Source organism: Leucoraja erinacea, chromosome 23 (assembly GCF_028641065.1).
Source record: "Leucoraja erinacea ecotype New England chromosome 23, Leri_hhj_1, whole genome shotgun sequence".
NCBI lineage: Eukaryota > Metazoa > Chordata > Chondrichthyes > Rajiformes > Rajidae > Leucoraja > Leucoraja erinaceus.
Genome location: NC_073399.1, coordinates 15,356,248 through 15,380,740, shown reverse-complemented (window position 1 = coordinate 15,380,740; position 24,493 = coordinate 15,356,248). Strand labels below are relative to the sequence as shown.

The window sequence follows — 24,493 nt, the reverse complement described above, 5'->3', positions numbered from 1 at the left end:
GCATCTCTGGTGAAAAGGAATAGGTGATCGGGTCGAGACCCTTCTTCAGAAATGTCACCGATTCCTTTTTTCCAGAGATGCTGCTTGACCCGCTGAGTTACTTCAGCATTTTGTATCTATCTTGAGTGTAAACCAGCACCTGCAGTTGCTTCCTACACATCTCAACATGCAAACTTTGGTTGCAAGGTTCACGCTTCGTAACAAAATGGATTTAAACATCTCTTCCTGATGGTGGGTGCCATGTACTTACTTCAAACTACCGGCGTTGGGTAAGGTTGCAGTTGCTCAGCTGAATCTGAGTCAGCAGAGTGGTGTTTAGGATCCAGCCTAGAATTTGAAGCCATTATCAAAGCTGACCCTTCAATATCCAGTCAATTTGGATTAGTTTAGAGATAACTCGTGGAAACAGGCCCTTTGGCCCACAGAATCTGTGCTGATCAGCGATCACCCATTCATTGGTTCTATCATACACACTAGGGACAATTTACAACAGCCAAGTAACCTCCCAACCTGCACCTCTTTGGAATGTGGGAGGAAATGGGAGCACCCGGAGAAAACCTACGTGGTCACAGGGACAACGTGCAAACTCTGTACAGACAGCATCCGTGGTCAGGATTGAACTTTGGTCCCTGGCACTGGAAGGTGGCAACTTTACCACTGCACCACTGTGCCGCCGTGTTTAAACCATGAGCCTGGCTGTTCAATCATATGGACATTTAAAGGACTTGGGGGACCATTTGGGAAAGTAAGAAAGAAAATTTATATGGAGGGCTCTTCAAAAATAAAAGATATGGCAGTCAGATTTGTGCATAGAAAGATCTTACAATGTGATGTCAGATCATCTGTTTTGGTAATCCCACTTTAAATATTGGTCAGTACATATGCTTTTCTTGAAAAGAACACAATCATGTTGCTTAAATTCCAAAGATTCACTCGAGTGACTAATGGAGTGCTGGAGTATGTTATTAGTTACTTTCTTCATGCATGCTTATTTTTTGCAGTGTTTATTGTGCGTGCCCTTTTGCCACGCCTGCAGGATCTATAATTAGGTTTATTATTGTCACGTGTTCCAACGTACAGTGAAAAGCTTTGTTTTACATCCATCTGATCAGATAATACTCTACAAAAATATAATCAAGTTCAACTCGAGTACCAGAGGTAGAGCAAAGGGGAAGATACAGAATGCAGAATATAGTTCTTAGCCTTGCAGTGTATCAGTTCCATGGACAAAGCCCAATGACTGCAATGGGGTAGAGGTGAATCGAACCCTAACTTATGGAAGTGATACCCTAACTGAACCCTAACGTTCAGAAGCCTGATAACAGGGGAAGAAGCTGTTCATGAGCCTGGTGATGTGCACTTTCCATCTTCTGTACCTTCTGCCCAACAAAATCAAGGAGAAGGAATGACTGAGGTGAGACAAGTCTTTGACTATGTTGGCTTCTTCTCCGAGGCAGCGTGAAGTGTAGATGGAGTCAATGATGGGGAGTCCGGTCTGTGTCTTAGACTGGTTACTATCTACACTTGTGGACTTGGGCAAAGCTGTTCCCAAACTAAGCTGTGATGCAACTCGACAGTATGTTTCTATGATGCTATCACCTCAGGACAACTAACTCTGATCCTGTGTATATATAACGTTTATATAATTAACTGGCAATGCTACCTTTTTTAATCAATATCTCCGAAACAACATTAAAACAGATATTATCTGTTTCTTTCCTGTAATCTATTGTGGAACTTGGCCACGATATTTCTCAATATCATAACCACTGACTGTGCTGTAATTCCATTCCATCTTGCGCTTTTGTGAATATAGTTATCGTCAATGAAAATTGCATAAATTCCACCCCCTCCAGTGATTATTAAAATGACAAATTTGTTAAATAGTTTTAAATTATTTTGGCGGCACAGTGAAGCAGTAGTAGAGTTGCGGCCTTGCCGCACCAGAGACCTGGGTTTGATCCTGATTACGGACACTGCCTACAGATGTTTGTACGTTCTCACTGTGACCGCGTGGGTTTTCCACGGGTGCTCCAGTTTCCTCCAACATCCCAAATACCTACAGGCTTGTAGGTTACTTGGCACCCCCCCCCCCCCCCCCCCCCCCCCACCGCACCTCTACTTTCCGTCTGAAGAAGGGTTTCCAAACCAAAACGTCACCTATTTTTTTTTCTCCAGAGATGCTGCCTGCCGCTGAGTTACTCCAGCTTTTTGTGTCTACGGTATAAACCAGCAACTGCAGTTCCTTTCTATGCATTTTGACTAGCTCCTATGCATGCTGTGTTTTACTGTCTTTGTAACCCAAGCATGGCCATAAGTGCTTATGTTTTAACAGACACTCGTGTTTTTGTGTATTTAACATAAATGAATAAAGACGACGCTAGCATCATTGTAAAAAATAAGGAACTGCAGATGCTGGTTTACAAAGTTCAGGCAGCATCTTAGAGGAACATGACTCGCTGAGCTACTCCAGCACTCCGTCTTCCATATATTATCATTGTAACTTAATCACACCAAGGGCAGTACAAGTACTTATCAATATCATTATCACAGAGCACTTGTTTCTGGTCACTTTTTGACTTAAACTGTTGAGATATGACAAAGATAACACAGTTCTTTGAAAGTGCAAACTGATAAAACCAGGAATGGAATGTCAACTCAGTAACAATTTAAACTGTTCAGGACGACACAAGTATTTGGAGATCTTGATGCTTTGAACTATCTTAAAAACCCTTTGTAGGCAAATACTTTTCTTCCACTTGGAATTTGACGTTGATCTATGCTCTCTGGTCTATTGGATTTGGGTGGTTCATTAATCTTGGTTAATTTGGGGAATCTTGTGCAGCTGGGAATTTGTTTCAGATCTTTGTTTATACAGATTTGATGGTAACTCAACCCTCTCCTTCCCCCCCCTTGCTCCCAACTTGTGTTGTTTTTGTAATGGAGACTGTTGCTTTCACACAGATGCCTGGTGCTCCCTACAGTATCTGAAGTGAGAGCTGGAGCCATTATGCAATAATTATGTGAGATCCGTTATTTAGTTCCCAATGAGTGAACAGATGGACTTCCCTTCATCTTTCAGTTTCTTGAAAACTTTGGCACTATTTTGCACTGGCTGGAAATGCTGCAAAAATGCCCAGAAGGCAAGATGATTATGTGTCAATTGGCAATTGATTTCTCCTCTTAAAGGACTACTTGAGGAGATTTGGTATTTCGACAAATACTCCCTTGAGCTTGTGTCGTAGGGAGCATATTGACTGGTTGTATTGTGGCCTGGTTCGGCAACTCGAACGCCCAGTTTACAAAACATGGGTGGAAACGGTCCGGTCCATCATGAGTCTTGACCTTCCCACCATCGAAGGGATCTATAAGGGGCGCTGATTGAAGAAGACAGCCAGCATCATCAAGGACCCACACCACCCTGGCCATGTTCTCATTTCATTCCCGCCATCAGGGAGAAGGTATCGGAATCTGAAAACTATGACATCCATGTACAGTTTCTTCTCAACAACACAGGCTACGTACTCCAAGTCAATACAAACTGCCTGGGTTACACCAGGGACTTTGGGCTTTGCTTTTGCACTACATCAGGGTTTTTTATTTATTAAACTTCATTTAATTTGTTTATTATATTATCTATTGCGTACAGTGTTTTTCAAACCTACTGTACTGCTACTGCAAGTAAAAATTTCATTGTGCAATTCCAGTACATATGACAATAAAACACTCTTGAAGAAGGGTCTCGACCCTAAACGTTACCCATTCCTTCTCTCCAGAGATGCTGCCTGTCCCGCTGAGTTACTCCAGCATTTTGTGTCTATCTTTGGTTTAAACCAGCATCTGCAGTTCCTTCCTACAACTCTTGACTCTCGTGTGGGATGACCCAGGTGTGAAGAATGCAGCTCTGCTTGTCATTAAAAATACTTGATGGATCTCATTGGGTTATCACTGTATCCCACTGCCTCTGTGGCGGCACAGTGGCACATCGGTAAAGTTCCTACCTTAAAATGTCGGAGACCCGGGTTCGATCCTGACTACGGGTGCTGTCTGTATGGAGTTTGTGCGTTCTCCCCATGACCATGGGTTTTCCCCGGATGCTCCAGTTTCCTCCCACACTTCAAAGACTTGCATCTCTGCAGGTTAATTGGCTTCTGTAAATTCTAAATTGTCTCTAGCGTGTAGGAGAGTGCTATTGTGGCGCCTTCACGACCATGTTGGTTTTGCATATAGCCTGTCACCGCTGTCAACTAGTTCGCTTGCAGCCTCACAAGAAGGTCCAGCCACAAGAGCTAAGTGTCGTTTGTTCTTTGCTTTCTGCCGTGGGATTCAGTAGATCCTACAACTGGTGACCCCGTTGCTACACGTAACCTTCCGCTTAGTCACAAAATGTATGACGATAAAAGTGACACTGTGTCAGTCGACGAAGTAAAATTCGACTTCCCAACACTTTTTACAACCAACACGAGCGTGGTTTTCAACACTAGAGCTCAACAACAACTCCAAGGTCAGACGCACTCATTTGCCTTTTCTGCACATGGGTTATGATTGGTGAGAATGTAGGGAAAAGGGGCATCTGGAATAAATATGATACAAGGGGGGAAAAATAAAATCAACCCGCCAGATACGGGGCAGGACAAAGCCAGGCAGTCGCCATCTTGTATGACTTGGTGGCTGAGGGGGGGAGCTGTGGCGCCTTCACGCCCATGTTGGTTTTGCATACAGCCTGTCACCGCTAGCGATTCGCCAGCAGCCCCCCAAGAAGGTCCAGCCACAAGAGCTAAGTGTTGTTTGTTCTTTGCTTTCTGTCGTGCGATTCAGTAGATCCTACGCTAGTGTACAGGGTGATCAATGGACGGCGTGGACTCGATGGGCCAGAGGCCTGCTTCCACGTTGTATTTCTAAATTCTAAACTCTCTTCCAAAGCCTATTATGGGAGCCACTTTACTTGCTCGACTCAAAACCAGAATGGATAATATAACAATTCTAGGTTTCTAACAATATGCTGATATAATTATGTAGATCATTATGTAGACCTTCAGTATGGAAGGAGGTCATGTTGCCCACAGCTCTGATTTTCCCTTCCCACTGCCATTTTAACTACCTAATTTTTCTCGTCAAAAGTTACTTCACTGCTCCTGTGGACAGTGCTTCCACATTGTTATATGAATCTACTGAGGGTGGTGATTCTGTCAAATTCTTTGTCACAGAAGGCTGTGGAACCCGTCAATGGATATTATTAAGGCAGAGATAAATAGATTCTTGATTAGTACAGGTGTCAGAGGTTATGGGGAGAAGGTGGGCGAATGGAGTTAGGAGGGAGAGATAGACCAGCCATGATTGAATGGCAGAGTAGACTTGATGGACAGAATGGCCTAATTCTGCTCCAATCAGTTATTATATGACCTTATGAATCTGTGTTTCTTTTAAAGTTTAAACATTTTGTTTTTTGTTGGTGTCTACTGAGTCCAATGAAGAATTTAATTGTTCCGTTTCAGGTCCTATGACAAAAAAACACTCTTGACTCTTGTGATCTCTGGCCCTTTTGCCAAAGCTTCAAAAGAGTATTTTTAGTTTAGTTTAGAGAAATCCTGTGGAAAGAGGCCCTTCGGCCCAATGGGTCCTTGCTGACCAGCTATCAGCCAGTGCACTAGCACTATCGGACACTCTCAGGGCAATTTACAGAAGCCAATTAACCTACAAACCCGCACGTCCTTGGCATGTGGGAGGTAACCGGAGCACCTGGAGGAAACCTGCGAGGTCACAGGGAGTACGTGCAAACTCTGTGCAGACAGCACCGGTAGTCGGGATTGAACCGGGGTCTCTGGCGCAGTATGGCAGCAACTCTACTGCTGAGCCACCCTAGAGCCTATTGATAAGGTAGGAATTTTGACAAATATTTGAGAGCTGTGGAAGTCTGTACCTGGGTGTGCTTTTCAGATCGTTACTCCAATCAGTGTTGTTTGCCAGTGATGCTGGGTGAATTCCTCGACATTGCTTTAATTCCCTTGTACAGTGTGTCTCCCTGAGAACCTTTTGACCTGTGGCTGAATTTGAACCATTCATTTATTGAACAACATCTGGACTCATGTAAATGTTGCAGCATGAGTCATTGCACATAAATGTTAGAATCTGTAATGTGAGTCTTTTCTCTGCATTCCTACAAGTGCACTCCGTTTGGTGTTTCCTTAAAAGCACATTTGGGAAATGCTCGAGCTTTTTGAATACAAAATTAAAAGCACCTTGACCCACTTCTCAAACCTGCAACGTCCTATTTTTTACAGTAATGTAGACGTCCTGGTAGCTACACACTTGACTTTGCCAGTGTCTTGAAACAGCATTGTTTAGTTAATGTTTCACACTGTCGGGGAGTGTATTCGATTTTTGAACTCATTTGGCAATTTTGCGTTGTGTATATCAATTCACCATGCTGCTCGTAACATTCCCCCTAGCGTGTACTGGGTTATTCTTAGTAACTGATGCCATCTTTTCCTTGTGGATCCAGTGTTGTTCTATTTGGATTTTGTATGCGAGCTGCTTTTATGTTTAGTGCTGCGATCTCCTTTCAGATGTGAGCCACTGTGTTGGGTAAAGGTCCTGTCTTGGACCTAATTGGTTCTGTTCACAGTCAGCGAGCATGGAAACGGGGCCCCTCACTCAGCTCAACTAGCCCATACACACCACTAAATAAACATTTGCACTAATCCTGGCACGAAGTGCTGGAGTAACTGTGCAGATCAGAAATTTTGCTTTTCATGTTAGTTTAGAGATACGGTGTGGAAACAAGCCCTACGGTCCACGCCGACCAGCAAAACCCCGTTACACTTGCACACACTAGGGACAATTTACAATTTTTACCAAAGCCAATCAACCTACAACCCTGTATGTCTTTGGAGTGTGGGAGGAAACTGGAGCACCCATGGAATTACCCCATGCGGTCACGGGGAGAACGTACAAACTACGTACAGACAGCACCCGTAGTCAGGATCAAACCCGGATCTCTGGCACTGTAAGGCAGCAACTCCACCGCTGTGCCACTGTGCTGCCCCCTGGAGGTTGCTCGATAGGTGATATTTTGGGCCGGGACCCTTCTTCAGATGCAGTCTGCTGAGTCACTCCAGTACTTTGTTTCGTTTCACCTTTAAACTAGGTGGGTGAAGAGCGGCTCGTTGGCGCACTTGGCAAGCCTGGGGTGGCATCAGAAATCGGGGCTGTAAGAGGCCGGGGAGGCAGTGGGAGCTGTGGGTGGCGTTGGCAAGGCCGTCCGCCAGCACTGAAACCCATTATAATGGGGTCCCTTAAAACGAGGGTTTACTGTAATTATGGAACAAAGAGATGGTGAGGTTAACCACGTAAATGATCGTCCTGTGTCTATTATTCTGTCCCCTTACCTCAACATGGTCTTAATTATTCCGTTTCATATTGTAGTGATAAAATAGTCAGCGTGTACAAGCCCCACATCCTGCACTATCAGCAGCTGCTGATCTGCACAGTCGGCTAAATTCTACACGTTAAACACCAAAGCATCCTGAGATTTGACAACTTTGACAGTTTCTTTTGTATCTCGTCGTCTGCATTGCAGCTGTGCAAACTATGTAAAAATTAAATTAAGCACTTTTGAAATTAAGACACATTCTGATGCCATTTGCCTGTGTACAACTCTTCCTCAATTATTATTTTTTGTATTTGGAGAACAACATTAACCCTTTGTACCCTATCACAGACTTGGGCATGTTTGAAGTGTGTCTGGGTGGTCTTTGGTAGGCAACTGCAAGGGTCACTTTGACTGACCTGAGAGTTAACTATATCACGAAGGCTAAACCCCCAGTCTGGATCTTCGGAAAAAAAAAAAAAAAAAAAAAAAACAGATGTGAAGAGTCAAGGGATCAACATCTGCTTTTTGAGAATAAAGTAAAAACAATTCATTGAACTTTCTGTGTAGGAAGGACCTGCGTAGACGCTGGTTTAAACCGAAGATAGGCACAAAAAGCTGGAGTAACTCAGCGGGTCGGGCAGCATCTATGGAGAGTAGGAATGGGTGACGTTTTGGGTCGAGACCCTTCTTCAGACTGAAACGTTCTGAATTGAACTTTGGTTGAACTTTTTTCTTCAGTCATTTTTTATTTAAATAAATCTAAGTTGAGTTTAAAAGCCACAAAACAACGATTGGAATTTTTTGAGGGGTGCACACCACCAGTTGCCGTCTGCACGAGAAAATGGCAATCCATCAGATTTTCTGCCTGTACATTTGGCCAAATATTTTTTACTCTTCTTAACAGAATTGCAGACGTAAAAACCCTTCTTGGTCTCCTTTTTAAATGTTCTGTTCTCTCAGACGCACAGACACACAGCCACCTGTTCATGAACGGCAAAAGAACGGTTTTTAAAAGAAAATATTTTTCTGTTAAGAATTCAACATTTTAATGCAATTTCTTACACTATCCGTATTGGAGCAGTAACTGGAAACTGAGCCAGGCAAAGTTTCCATTTGGCAGTATTTTTAGTGGAAATTATGCGATCACCTCTTGGAAGCTGTGGGTGCGTTTTTGTTTTGGGGTAGGCGTTGATAAGTGGGCAAATTTACCATTTCCTCATTCCTCCCTGCATTTCGGCATGCTGTTTAAATTTAACTGAGCATAACTCTAATGTGGAGATTGTGGTTGCGATCGGGAGTGGAAAGAAACAAAAGGACACAATTGTCCTAGTTACATTCTCCTTGGCCTAGATAGAACAGAACTGCTGTCACATGTGGAGAAATGGCACAGAAGGTCATTTTGGGGAAGTGTTCCTTTCACAATGGTCTGTAGTGCTATAGTCTAGTCGGTTTACATGACACTGTATTAAAACGGCAAACATCGTGCAGACTCCTCCTTGTGTATCAAATGTTATTGTAGATGGCAAGAAAACAAAATTAATTGTAGAGCAGTGCAAAACTTGTATTGACGCTGATCCTTTTCCTTTTGTGTAGGAAGGAACTGAATATGCTGGTTTTTCACCAAAAATATACACAAAATGCTGGAATAACTCAGTGGGTTAAGCAACATCTCTGAAGAAAAGGGATAGGTGACATTTCAGGTTGTAAAGAAGGGTCTCGACCACAAACGGCACCTATTCCTTTTCTCCAGAGATACTGCCTGACCCGCTGAGTTACTGCAGAAATTTAGGTAAACCTTTTCCTTACTTCACAGTAAATTAACTATTTAATGTTTATGGCTGTCTGATGTTAATTGCATGTCATAAATTTGTGTGGAAACTTCGGCCCAACTTGTCCACGCCGTCCAACATGCCCCATCTACACTAGTCCCACCTGCCTGCTTTTGGTCCATATCCTTCTAAACCTATCCTATCCATGTACTTGTCTAAATATTTCTTAATCATTGCAATAGTACCTGCCTTAACTACCTCTTCCGGCAGCTTGTTCCCTACACCCACCACCCTTTGTGTAAAAAAGAAAGTTACCCCTCAGAAATCTTTCCCCCCTCATCTTAAACCTATGTCCTCTGGTTCTCGATCTCCCCAACTCTTGGCTAGAGACTCTGTGTGTTTACCCGATCTATTCTTCTCATGATTTTGTACACCTCTATAGGATCATCCCTCATCCTCCTTCACTCCAAGGAATAAAGCCCTAGACTGCTCAACCTCTCCCTATAGCTCAGTACCTTGAGCCCTGGCAACATCCTGGTAAATTTTCTCTGGCTCAAATGTGATAGTGGTGCTTCACTACTAGAAATTGAAGATCTAACATGCTGCAATGACCAGAAAAGGTGACTTTAAAACAATTTTTTTTTTACCCTGAATAATTTTGATTTTTGAAAATAGTGTCAGGTGGAAACTCACTTATTCTGAATGCTTCCTTTTAAAGGATATATCTTGATTTATGAGTATTTGGTGCTGTAATGTGGTAGTGCACACATTGAAATAATCTGGGTAACCACCAAGCAGCTTTCGACCACAGATGCGAGTTTTCTGCCCTGAACTCAAACTGGCCTTAGGAGTTTTTCTATAATAAGTTCTGGTCTGAACCAACATTAAGCTATCTGTTTGTTTGCCTGGCAATATGTATTGCAGCTGCGTCAATGCGCAGTGACATTCATCACTGAAAACAATGGCAAACAATATTCTGGAGAGTTTGGTTGGTGCAGTGGTTGAATTGTTGCCTCAGCACCAGAGACCTGGATATGTTTAAGGCTGAGATAGATAGATTCTTGATTAGGACAGGGGTTAAGAGGAGAAGGCAGGAAATGGGGTTAGGAGGGAGAGATAGATCAGCCATGATTGAATGGGGGAGTAGACTTGATGGGCTGAATGGACTAATTCAACTCCTAACCCTTATGACTTTATGATCCTGACTACGGGTGCTCTGTACGGAGTTTGCCCATTCTCCCTGTGACTGCGTAGGTTTTCTCCAGGTGCTCCGGTTTCCTCCAACACTCTAAAGATGCACAGGTTTGTAGGTTAACTGACCTGTAAATTGTAAATTGTCCCATTGTGTAGGATAGTGCTTGTGCATGGGGTGATCGCTGGCCTGTGTGGTGGGCCGAAGGGCCTGTTTTCATGCTGTATCTCTAAACTGATTAATATTCTTGCCATATGAAAAACAAAACCAGACCTATCTGAAATATCAATCTCGACGAAGGGTTTTTTCTTACATGAATGAAGGCAATCATTTTAAATTGAACCATTCCATTCATTTTGCTCTTCGTTTTTTAATTTAGTTTATTGTCATGTGTTCCGAGGTACAGTGAAACACTTCTGTTGCGTGCCTTCCAGTCAGCGGAAAGATGTGATTACAATCGAGCCAACCACAGTGTACACATATACGATAAAGGGAAAAACGTATTGTGCAAGATAAAGTCTGATTAAATATAGTCTGAGGGTCTCCAATTATGTAGATTGTAGGACAGAAACTCTTTCGAATTGGCGATAGGATGGTTCAGTTGCCTGATTTCTACTGGGGAAGAAACCCCCTGAATCTGGTGTTATTTTGCATAGATTGTATCAAGTTCAAAATTAAACCTGTTTAAGAGGCCGAGGTGATTGTGATAAAAGTATATAAAATTGAGAGACATGGATGGGGGTTGAGAGCAAGAGCCTCTTTACAAATGACAGAGGTGCCTAAAGGGGATCTGAGTGATAAACTATTAATACACAGAGTAGTTGGTATTCGGAATGAGCTGCCAGAGGAGGTGGCGGAGGCTGGAACAAGAATAACATTTTACGAGTTATGTGGAGAGTTACTTGAATGAGCAGGGCATAGAGGGATATAGAATTAATGCAAACAAAGGCACAAAGTGCCGGAGTAACTCACCGGGTTCAGGCAGCATCTATTGAGAACATGGATCTGCAATGTTTCGGGTCAGGACCCTTCTTTAGACCTAACGGGCCACCTATTCACCTTCTCCAGAGATGCTGCCTTACCTGCTGAGTTAAGGGCCTGTTCCACTACAAAATAATTCAGGAGTTCTCCCGAGTTTCCCCTGATTCGAACTCGGAGAGTTACGGTAATAGCCGCTCGTAGGTATTCGGGGCTCTCGTGGACATTTTTCAACATGTTGAAAAATCTTCACGAGCTTATCGCGTTTCCCGAGTACCTGCCATTAGCGTTATGAGCCGCTAAGGGACGTCCCGAGCTCCGACGTACCCACTACGCACATTCTATGTGCTTACCACGAGCTTAATTTTTTTTTAAACTCGGGAGAGCTCTTGAATTACCTCGTACAGTGGGACAGGCCCTTAACTCCAGCATTTTGTGTCCCTTTCTGAAAACCAGCATCTGCAGTTCCTTGTGTCTAGAGTTAATGCAGATTAATACAGATTGGCATGATGACCCAGTGGGCCGAGATGCCTGCTTCTATGTTGTACAACTCTCTGACTCCATGTAATCACTTCCGAATGAAAACAGGACAAGAGTTTGACAGGATGCTGAAGTAAAGGGAAATTCTACTAATCTTGGGTTCAGAATAAATGATCGTGTTTGTTTAGCTGGAAAGAACCTAATTGATGAGTGATAAATGTGACATGGGCGAACAATGTGTCAACTGGCTCAATACTTTAACGCCCTGAGAGCTTTTTAAATGGATGTCGAGTTGTGCTTTACAATGCAAATCTATGCACAGGCTGGCTTTTGGAAAGGAAGCAGACCGTCAAATTACAACCTCTAGATGGAGACTTGTGAAGTTGTACTTTTTCTGTAATCTTATTGATGTAGTGTGAAAGGAATGTTAATTCAAAAATGAGTGACCTATATAGCTCAGTAGCAAATCGGGGGGGGGGGGGGGGGGGTTATTCATCTCAAATACGTGTGTGTGCTCCATTGCAAAGCACCCCCCTCATTCTGTCACAATGAGGCTGTGTTGCTGCCAGCTATTTTTAAATATCAGTTTCTTTCCTTGAATTTCCTGTGGCCCCTCCCTGCATTCCTGTTGTGAACTTTGCACCAGGTTCACGAGGCAGCAAGAATTTCTGCCCTCGGCCTTCCTGCTCCAAACAAACATTGTCAGATACCACCGAGTACCTGTCTCCTGTGCCAAGGATTAAGTCAAGGTAGGAAGAGATGGAGGACAAAGGAAATTTTAAAATGTAACAAGGTGCTTATTACACTGCAGTAAATGTGGCATGAACAAGCAAGAATCAAAAAATTGAACGCCTTTGGTCTACAATCCACATTTTAAATTTGGCTTTAGTTTAGAGATACAGCGTGGAAACAGGCCCTTCAGACCCACCGAGTCCGCGCTGATCAGCAATCCCTGCACACTTCCACTATCCAACACACACGAGGGCATTCGATCCAATTTGTGATCCCAGCTACAAAGACAGATGTGTACAGCAATTTGTTCTTCCCCCGCACAATTAAAGCATGGAATAATCTCCACCCAACTATAGTTACCCAACCAGATGCAACTAAATTTAAAGTAGCTCTTGCTTCCCAATAACCCTTTCTGGCTTAAGCCCTCCCTTCACCACCTCCAGTTTAAATTCCATTTGGAATATTTTGGAGGACCAAGAACCAAGGGACAAATTCTTATTATACCAAGCCAATTAACCTACAATCCTGTACGTCTTTGGAGTGTGGGAGGAAACCGGAGAACCCGGAGAAAACCCATGCAGGCCATGGGGAGAATATACAAACTCGGTACAGACAAGCACCCATAGTCTGGATTGAACCCAGATCTCCGGCTCTGTACCTCTACTGCATTGCAAATATGCAATTGGCTATTTAAAAATTGGAAAATCCTATGTTGAGGTTGGAATTGTTTAGTTTACTTTAGAGATACCTGGAAACAAACTTTTTGGTCCAGACCGACCATCGATTGCCCATTCACATTAGTCCTATGTTATCCCACTTTCCCATCCACACCCTACACACTAGGGGCAATAGAGGCTGGATAGGCTGGGACATTTCTTTGGAGCATCAGAGGCTGACGGAGACAACACCATAAGGGACATGGACTAAGTGAATGCATTGTCGTTGTGCCCCAGAGTATAGGAAAGTAAAACTAATGGACGAGGTTTAAGGCAAGAGATTTAAGAGGGATCTCTGGCAACTTTTTCACTCGGAAGGTGTCCATATCTGGAGCCGCTTGAGGAAGCTGTAGAAGTAGATATTGTTATGATGTTCTCAACACACATTTAGACGGATAAAAAGATTTTGAAGGATATGAACCAAATGCAAGCAAATGGGACTAGCTCAGAATGCCATCTTGGAGGACATGGATATGTTGGGCCAAAGGGTCTGTTTCCATGTAGTCTTTTGCATTGCTGCATTGTTGAAAATTCAGAATTTTCCTTCAGGAGGCTTTATCAAATGGAAAATGAAAGAGCTGATCAGATGAGCATGAGCACCTTTCATGAGCCTTAGCCACCCTGCATTTCATGCTCCTGATGTGGCACCCTTTACATCCACGCGACCAAGCGTAGACCCAGCAACTGTTTTGTCGAACCCTTGAGCCCGACCTGCTCCATCTCCTGTTTGCCAACCATTTTAACTCCCCTTCCTTTCCCACACTGACCTTTCTGTCCCGGGCCTCCTCCATTGCCACACTCAAACTAGAGGAACAGTACATCATAGTCAGCTTGAGCAGCTTGCAACCCAACGGTACGAACCTTGAATTCTCCAATTTTGGGTAACTACAAACCTACACCCCCCCCTCTCACCTCACATTTCCCCCCCATCCCCCCCCCCCCCGCCTGTTTTGTCCTGTGGCCCACCTGGACATGCACCTATTCTTCCCTTTTCTCTTCCTCCTGCTCCCCTCTGTGTCCCCCTCCTCCTATATTCCATCCCCTAGCTCTTCCCCCTTTCCGCGCAATCTGTCGCATTCTCAAACTTTTTTTTTCCTTTTCATCTCTGGCTTTTGTCCAACCATCTTCTGATCAACCCCCCTCCTCGCCTGTATCCACCTATCACTTGCCAGCCTTTGCCCTGCCCCCACCTCCCTTCCTGCTTACCCCCCCCCCACCACCATTGCAATCAATCTGAAGACAAATTCTGAGATGAAACGTCACCTATCCATGTTCCCCAGAGAAGCTGAGTTACTCCAGCATTTTGCGTCTTTTTGTAAACCAGCATCTGTAGTTCCTTGTGTCTATCCAAGTACAATCCTCGTCTTCAATTGTGTAAGTTCCATTAAGCTTGAATGCACGAGCACAATCGCCTGAACACCAATGATTACCTTGTCTCTTACCTACACCGTGGCCACCTTGTCAAGCAAAGCTGCCACAAGTTTGAAGAAGGTGCAGACCATTGGGCCCTTCTAGTCTGCTGCCCTGGTCAGTCAGTTCATGGTTGAACTGACCGCTCTCTCGCCTCCGAATTCACATGTACCTTTTCACACTCTTGCTCATCAAGAACCTGCCTCAAAAAAAATTTGACTTCCACTGGCTTTGCAAAAGGAACTTTGAAGACTTGCATCCTTCTTTCTACAAGACACATAATCACATCAAGTCTATCTTATCTTCATGTCTTTATCTACAGATAGTGAAGATACATTTTTTTGTGGAAGGATCTGTATCTACAATGTTAAGAATTTTTGGAGTCTTGGGTGTCAGGTCACATTACGGATTGGATTAATTTTAAGAGTTAACTTGTTAGTAAAGTGATATTAGATTTTTTGGCATTGAAGCTATTTTAAGTTTATATGTTATTTTTATTATAAGTTTATTTTTAAGTTGTTGATCTGCACTGAAATTCTTTGTATTTTGGCAAGCAGCCATCATCTTTACATTGAAACTCATGGGAAGCATGTTTTCCACTTGCGAATTCTTGCCGTGCAATATTTTTTTCCTGGAAGGAAACCCTCTGGTAAATCGAGGTCTGCCTATGTTTCTTGTGTAAAGTCTTTTGGAGTGCAGTCATGCTGTTAAATGTGAAATCTCAGAGTTGGTGTGACTGAATCCCTGTTGTTCTACAGGATGTACTCCGGTATAATCTCCGGAAATCAGTCAACTAATGCGTATCTGGATACCTACAGCAGTCGTTTTGTATCTTAATTATTTTTTGTGTGAGGTTTCAAGAGCCAAGCTGGTCTGAAACCAAAACGTGTGTTTAATGTCCAGGAGGTCAGTCTGAGCGAATGTAACAAAATTCCATTCCTGTATACATTTTATTTCAAAGGACTTTATTTTAAAGGACCGGTCCATCACAGCCCTCGCCTCAGTTGAAAGCATCTACATGAGACATTGCCTCAGGAAGGCAGCATCGTTCATCAAGGATCTCCACCACCCGGGCCATGGCCTTCTTGCTGCTAAGAGGGGCAGAAACCTGACGTCCCATAGAACCAGGTTCAGGAACATCTACTTTCTTGCAACGATAAAGTTCTTGAGCAAAGCTGCAGAACCCTAATACTTTCTCGACAATGAGTACTAGGGCTGGTTTCTGTTTTAATGGCCGCACTCCATGAGCTCTGATCAGAACATGTGGCAAATTTCAGCACAACCTAACCGACAGTGTGTCAGTCACTCTGTTCCTCAATGGCCATTCGTCTTTTAAGAGGAGATGAGAGCCAGCTCGTTACCAGATGATAGCAAGGCGGGTTTTGAGCTGAGCCCTTTATTAATGAGAAGGACGAAGTGCTGGAGTAACTCAGCGGATCGGGCAACATCTTTCGAGAATGTGGATAGGTGATGTTTCGGGTTGGGATCCTTCTTCAGGAAGAAGTGACCCTTTCTTTACCAAACTCATTGGGACCTTTCTCTTATTTAGTGTTACGCATAATCTAGACGAGAGGAGAAAAAAAACACTGGAAGAGTTTGTTAGGTCCGGCAGCATCTGCGCAGGAAAAGAGATGGTCGACATTTCTAAGTCGAGAGTTGCTAGGAAAGCTCGACTATGCTTTAACTCCCTGACCTATTAATTATATGGAATAATTACTGCCATGCAGACGCCATTTAGCAGAGGCGGAGATCACAATAGGAAGGTTTGCTGTTTTTTCCACCAGCACTGCATCAGTTCTGCTTTTTCATACGAAGAATACTTGGATTCTAGTTTTCAGTTTGATTTATTAATCAATAACTTATGTGCCTGGCAGCGTTCCTGAAGGTACAATGACATTTAAGTGGAGCTGATCCTAAATGAATCATTATTGTCAGAAAGATGAAAATGCTATAGATTTTAGGATACAGGAAGCCTAAATCCAGCCACGTTGGATTTCTGGAGAGTATTTGATAAGACACAACAATGGTTTGCCCCTTGGATCCCTGGTGGTGTCTATGGTGTAGTCCCCTTGTCAGCATGGTACCGAGAGTTGCTGAGTCATCGTGAATTTAGTGCTTGTAGCTTGGCCGGCATTTAGGTCTGATGATGAGGATTCTTCGACCAGGAAATTGCTGCTGCTTTTGGCCACTTGAGCGATTTGCACTGAACAGTATATTTGAGTTTTGTACATAATTCTTGGTGACTGCTCTGTTTTTTGAAGTTCCCCTGGATATATTCCAACAGACCTCTTTAGCAAATCCTTTTGTTTCACTGTTTCTTCTGCTGAGCTTTGTCTGCAGGTAAGATGATGCCTTTCATTTCCCCACTGCTTGTCTTGGAGACGAGGAAAATTTTCCCGTGGAAAATCCTGGATCATTCTGAAGATTTTCCATGCTATTGCTATAAGTGGGTAACATCATTGGAATTGAACCTTGCACTTGAACTGCACTCACTATGGTAGTGTTAGTACTGCATGTTCTACTTCTGAAAGTCACTTCAGTTGACTTTGAGCAGAAACTAAAGATGTACAGTGAAACCTTAATATTACCGACCTGTTTATAATGGATTTCAGTTTACAGCGGACTATCTCTTTGAAAACATAGGCTGCTAGCGTTAGTAGTTTAAATAATTAATAATATTATTATTGTGTAGGTTATTGAAATTGACAAGCTATTGAAATTGGCATGCTGTGATGTAACTGGGGGAAAGACCCTTGCTCCATCATGGTGGACTATCGGCAATACGGGACACCATTACCCCCTCCTCCATGGTCCCTTATAACAAGGGTACAATATTATGCTACCATCAATGGTCTGCACTTTTAGTGTAAGTGACTGAACTTCGACCCCATTATCTCTGTCCCGTACACTCTCTGTCATAAATCTCCAGTGCAAGTGTGAGACGAAAATGTTTTATCAACTTTGTGCAATATTTAAGTAAAAAATCTACACGCTATTCCAGTTGGAGGTGGGGGGAGGGTATAAAAATGATGACAAAGGTTTTATTTCCAAACTGGTTCTTAACCCAGCTCTTATCCTGAAAACATTTTCATCTGGGCTATAACTTTATGGATCTGACACCCCAGGTAGGGTCCTTTGTCCAAATGATGCCTTACCTCATTTGAGTATGCACATTTGCGAATATTAAATATTTAAATTTTCTGGCTGCTTATATATAAATGAATGAACGAAAATGAATAAACATTTATTTTCTTTTCCCACAGGTTTGCGTGATTGAGTGTGCCGTGGTATGACGACTACTAACAAGGGAAACAAGGCCTTAAAGGTACAACTGACTTTCCTCAAATATTTTATACACAAGGTGCTGAATTCCAGTGGACTAAACCCTGAGACAGATCAAGACCCTGTATTAAAACCAACAATTTTGATTGGATTCAACAATCCTTAGAACCAGTTAATAAATTATAGAAACAAGGAACAGCAGATGCTGGTTTTCACAAGAGACACAAAATGCTGGAGTAACTCAGTGGGTCAGGCAGCATCTCTGGAGAACGTGGATAGGTGCCGTTTTGGGTCAGCAACCTTCTTTAGAATCAGATCTGGAGGACAAAGTAAAGTTGGGTCCATTGAAGGTCTGGTTGCGTCTGAAGTAGGGTCCTGACCCAAAGCGTCAACTATCTATGTTCTCCAGAGATGCTGCCTGACACGCTGAGTTACTCCAGCATTTTGTATCCCTTTCCATTAATAAATTAGTTTTGTAAATTTTCTCTGCGTTTCATTTCATCCTCGAGTTAAGGGACTAGAGATAACTAAGATTGAAATGTGGTAAGATTTTGCTGAGATTTTATTTTAAGGTCAACCCGACTTTTCTTTCTTCAAGTTTTTTCATTTTGTTATGTCTCTTGTCCAGGCATATAATGCTTAGTGGCAATGTCAGTGGTTTTGGTGGATGTAGAGAAGCTTAAACAGGCTAATTGAATGGTCAGGCCATAGCAGATGAAATAGAACATTGAAATATCTGAAGACATCAACTTTGTTAGCTGGAGTATTTTAAAGAATGAGAGCTGGGCATCTTTTTTGAAATCAAATCATTGAAAGTTATTGAAACTCTCCTTAATTCTCCACCGGTTTCTTTTCTGAAGAAGGGCCCTGACTCAAAATGTCACCTATCCATGTTCTCCAAAGATGCTGCCTGACCCGCTAAATAACTCCTCCACTTTGTACTCCTTTGTGAAAACCAGCATCTGCTGTTCCTTGTTCATTGAAAGTTAACTTGATAGCACAGCAAAGGTGAGTTCGCCTTTAAGGCAAGAAGATTTAAGTATACGAATGCAGAGAAGTGTCTTTATTTATAAACAATCCTGCCTATATTGCTCCTGTAATAGTACATAGAGGTCTAAAGAAGACTATATGCTTGGGTTGAGCATGTGCAGTGAAGATTCACCAGACTGGTTGCTGAAATTGGGGTTTTCCCTTTGATAGATTAAGCAAAATGGGCATACCCTCTTGACTTTAGAGCAGTAATCTCCATGAACTGCTTAAGATTTCTTGCAGAGTTTGGTCGGATAGGTATAACAATGTTGTTAAGTCTAGTGTGGTGTCTGAAATTAGGGGGTCGCGGTCTGAAAATAAAAAAAGTAGCCTTTTGGGACTGAGATGAGCAGACATATTTTTCCAGAGAGTAGTGAATCTTTGGAATTCTCTACCTGGAATACTAATGGAACTCTCTTATTGAGCAAAGTCATGATAGATTTTTGGATATTGAGGGAATCGATGGATTTGGGGATAGTCCATGAGAGTTGAGTAGAAGTAAAAGATTGACCATATTCTTGCTGAACAGACTCGAGAGATTCAAAAGCCTATTTTTGTTTCTGTTTCTCCTGGGTCCTGTTCCTCCCATTTCACATCATTCTTGAATGGTTTTGAGGTCACTGATACCAGCCATCAATTAGTAGTTCCTCATCTAAATCTTAAGGGGGCAGTGGGGCAGCTAAATAGTTGTTGCCTTACAGCGGCAGAGACCCGGGTTCAATCCTGACCACGGATGCTGTCTGCACAGAGTTGGCACTTCTCCCTGTGACCGTGTGGGTTTCCTCTAGGTGCTATGGTTTCCGCCCACATTCCAAATACGTACAGGTTTGTAGGTTAATTGGATTGGGTAACAAATTGTAGGATAGTGTTAATTTACGGGGTGATGCTGTTCGGCGCAGACTGGGTGGGCCTGAAGAGCCTGTTCCTGCGCTGCATGTCCAAAGTAAATCAGCATATTTTGATACAAGAGTTTTAACAGGTTATTATCAGTCTGTAGAAGGGTCCTGACCCACATTCTTTAGAAATGCTGCCTGACCCGCTGAGCTACTCCAGCACTTTGTGTCTTCTATTACCACAAGAGCAGATTGGACAGATTGCTTGAGAATTTTTCTTCTCCCATCCACTAAAAATTCTGTCCAGGAAACGTTGTGCGATAGTGCAGTGACATTGGTACATTAAAATAAAAAAAAAATAACCTGCGAGACTTTTTGTGACCACATATGCTGATGCTTCAGTGCATTCAAAATTCCCTGGTGTGAATGCCCCATGGCTTGAAAAAATCCAATGGTAAGGATTCAATTATATTTTATTGTCATATGTACCTAGGAACTGTCAAATTTCTACATGTTGAAAACAAAATGTATAAAAATACCCTTTAATAAAATCTGACAATGTGCACTTTAAGCACATATGATTTTATTCTATTCTAAATCTCAAATTGTGGAGTACAGAGGCAAATAAATAAATGATGGGTCTTATGTCCTCTAGTTCTTGATTTCCCCTATGCTGGGTAAAAGAATACACATTCACCCTATCTATTGCCCTCATGATTTTATACACCTCAACCAGATCAACTCACAGCCCCCTGCGTTCCAAGGAATAAAGTCGTGGCCTGCCCAACCTTTCCCTGCAGCTCACGCCCACAAGTCCCGGCAACATCCGTCCCTTTTACAATTCTCTGTACGTCTTTGGCGTGTGGGAGGAAACCGGAGCACCCGGCGAAAACCCACATTGTCACTGGGTGAACGTACAAACTTCATACATACGCCACCCGTAGTCAGGATTGAATCCGGGTCTGTGTCGTTGAAAGGCAGCAACTCTACCGCTGCTCCACTGTGCTGCCCTATTTGGCTTCTCTAGGCTATAACGTAACCGCTGCATTCCTAAAAAACCTTGTGTTATATTAAACGTATGATAAAGACCATTGTGTCAATAGTGAAAAGAGATTTGAAAGCTTGAGAATTTCAGATTTGCAATAAGAAAAAAATATTTTTCCTGCAGGATTCACAAAAATAAGGGTCTTTTCAAGACCACTGAGCAAATTGTTACTGTTTTTCACCTAAAAGTACTAAAGATTGCTTGTTGCAGAGTAACGTTGCATGTCAATAGAAGCAATTGCCTGTCAATTTCAATCTCCAATCGTGATTGAAGTTGCAGCTGTGCCTGTGGCACAATGGTGTTTCAGTGGAAATCACATTTTCACAAATTTTGCCTGCATAATGCAAATAGTGTTCCCTCATTCATCACTCACATTTATATTGTTTACAATAGTGTTTAAAAGTCATTAGGACAATTATGTGGGTGGGAAAGATGTACAGTGATATGGGCCAGATGTGTGCAAATGAAACTAGCTTGGTCGGCATGGATGAGTTGGACGGAAGGGCTTGTTTTGTGCTGTATGACTCTTGACTCTATAATCCAACTCGTGTTATGGAAATATGTGCTATAGCAAAACTAGCTCTGACTAAAGTTGATAGTGGGGGATTTGATGCCTGTAATACAATATCATATGAATGTTGGCTATATCTGTGTGATCTTCCATCTGTTATTTTGCTGGAAATTTTTCAAATGATGCCTGCTTTAAGTATCAGTCAAAGGAACACTATATAAAGCTCAAAGATCTGTCTGCTAATCTCACTGATAGTTTCCAGCTTTTCTTTTGAAAAGTATATTTGGTGGAACATTGGTCGGTTTGGTCCTAAAGTGAAACTTCACTGCGTTTTTTGAAAATTACTCATTAGTACTGTTTTTATGAAGTTCCAATTAGTCATTCTCTTTATTGGGAGCCTATAAGTCTGAGCTGAGTAATAGGCAGAGAATTTTTTTATGGCGTCATATGGAGGAAGTTGATTCAATATCGGAATGTTTCTGCAGAAACTCAGGATGGGTTGTGTGATTAAAATCAGAGCCTGGGTTTTGTGTAGATGGATTTCCATTGTATTGCTGGCTAACATGCCCAATACAAAGTTTATTGATGGTGTTTTACTAGTGGGAACTTGTGTCTTGAGGGGAATATTTTTAACGTGTAGTCGTCATCTGGAATCTGAAGACGGGTTCTGACCCGAAACGTCACCCCATCCCTTTTCTCCAGAGATACTGCCTGACCCTCTGAGTTAGGTTAGTTTAGTTTAGAGATACCGTGCAGAAAACAGGCCCTTTGACCCACCAGGTCCTCACCAACCAACGATCCCCGCACACTATTATTATCCTACACACACTAGGGACAATTTTACATTTATACCAAGCCAATTAACCTACAAATCTTTGGAGTATGGGAGGAAATCGAATATCTCAGAGGAAACCCACGCAGGTCACGGGGAGAACATAAAAAAACTCCGTACAGACAACGCCCATAGTTGGATCAACCCGGGTCTCTGGAGCTGTAAGGCAGTAGCTCTGCCGCTACGCCACCTTGCCACCCCTCCAGCACTTGGTGTCTATCTTCGGTATAAACCAGCACCTGCTATTCCTTTCTATACACTCCTCACCTTTTGCTGCTCCAAACTATGTGAATCCTGTGCAGGGGGCGTGATTGGTTTATATTGGCATCATGTTTGGCACAGACACTGTGGGAATAAGAGCCTGATCCTGTTCTACATTTACCTAAGTACAATCCATGAAAAGCAGTAATCACTCCTAAATCTTAACAGTACCTCAAATGGAGTCACTTCAACTCGAGTCTCAATTTTGGCATATCACAAATCAACTTAATTGTCGACAAATTTAACTACTGTGGCGGCACATGATAGCAACCCAAGGTCACGATGAACCACCGGCTCTAGAGGGCGGCGTCTTGGTGGGGGAGACGCGAGTCACGGGTTCGGTATTGGAGTTGTTATTTAAGGCCGGGTATCGCCCGGGTCAGGTGAGGAGTAGGGATCTGTATTGCAGAAGAATAAACACGTCTAGTGCACACAACTTGTGTCCAACTAGTTTTTGGCTGGACTCCTGTCAGTCCCTGCCACAATTGGTGACCCCGACGTGATCTGGGGAGTCCAGCGGTCCAGGTATTCCAGGGTAACCACCTGCTGCTGGTCAGAGATCCACAGTTCATCTGCGTGGGCTGCTAGCTGGATGGGATCTTCAAAGCTGGACTACCGCCGCCGAGCGGGGACCACCGCCTCCTTAATGAGGCCATGACCGCTGACCGTTACCCTATTCCCCACATACAGGACTTCTCAGCACATCTGGTCGGGGCTAGGTTCTTCTCTAAGATCAACCTAGTCAGGGGATATCACCAGATCCCCGTGCGACCGGAGGATGTCCCCAAGACGGCAATTATCACCCCGTTCGGGTTGTTCGAATTCCTGCGGATGCCCTTCGGCCTCAAGAATGATGCGCAGGCCTTTCAGTGCCTGTTGGACCGTGGTGCGCGGGCTCGACTATTGCTGAACTTTTGCGGCCACTTTTTCAGTTGCTGACGGGCAAGCAGTGGCAGATGGGACGCTGTCGCCATGGTGGTGTTTGAAAGGGCGAAGGAGGCCTTGGCTAGGGCGACTATGCTCGTGCATCCGTCTGTCGACGCCCCCCCCACAGCCCTTACCGTGGATGCCTCGGAGTCTGCGGCGTTTTGGAACAGTCCTTAAACGGGCGTTGGCGGCCTCTCGCCGGCACCTGAAGATTGCGTAGCAGCACTACAGCGCTTTCGACCGGGAGTTGCTCGCCTTACACCTCGCAGTGCGGCACTTCCGGTACTTCCTCGAGGGCGGTTCGATCACATGCACATGGACATCGTCGGGCCGATGCCTCCATCCCAGGATTCCCTGCTTACGGTGGTCGACCTTTTTCCACGGACACTTCAACGCAGTTGTGTGCTCGTGCCCTCGTAGCAGCCTTGATTGCCCGCTTTGGGGATCCACTGCACTTCACATCCACCACACGACAGCGGATCATCCCAATCAAATGGGTTGGTGGAGCGGTTCCACCACTGTCTGAAGGCTCGTCTCACAGGCCCTGGGTAGATGGACGAGGTGCCGCGGCTCCTGTTGGGGATTTGGACGGCACACAAGGAGGATTTGCCAACGTCCTCCGCGGAGCTGGTATATGGTGCTCCGCTCACCGTCCCCGGGGAGTTTGTTCCTGCTGTTGATGGGTCCCAGGAACCTCCGTCATCGGTGCTGATCCGCTTGCGGGAGAGGGTCGGCGCCCTATCTCCCATCCCAACGTCGCGTCATGGAGTGGCCCCTTCCCATGTGCCACTGCCACTGATGGGCTGCCCGTACTTTTTTTTTTTGCCGTGACTCCCACAAGTCACCCTTGCAGCGCCCGTATGAAGGTCCCTTTCGTGTGCTGGGCACGGGCCTACTACATTCGAGTTGGACATGGGAGGCCGACGTGAAACGATATCTGTGGCTCGTTTGAAACCGGCCTGAGCGATCCAGTCCATGTGGCTCAACCTCCCCGTCGTGGGCGTCCACAGTCCCGGGTTCCCGGAGATTCTTCCGAACTGAGCAAGGCCCCGGAGCGCGGGATTGTATCTACGCGTTCGGGCCACCTTGTGCGACGTCCTGTGCGGTTCGGTGCCTCTGGTTCT

At 43.8% G+C, this 24,493-nt stretch overlaps 1 protein-coding gene across 7 annotated transcripts in view; it reads left to right on the top strand.

Annotated features, from left to right (window-relative positions):
* The window catches only part of LOC129708271 (transcription factor MafG), a 61,451-nt gene that overhangs the window by 24,240 nt on the left and 12,718 nt on the right, over positions 1-24,493 (top strand). For all 7 annotated transcript variants that reach the window (XM_055653918.1, XM_055653917.1, XM_055653921.1 and 4 more), the window contains one exon: positions 17,913-17,974. Coding sequence is in view for 3 of the 7 variants with exons in the window: in XM_055653921.1 (XP_055509896.1) it covers positions 17,939-17,974 (36 nt within the window). In the remaining 4 variants the exon portion in view is untranslated. The remainder of the gene's footprint in view (positions 1-17,912; positions 17,975-24,493) is intronic.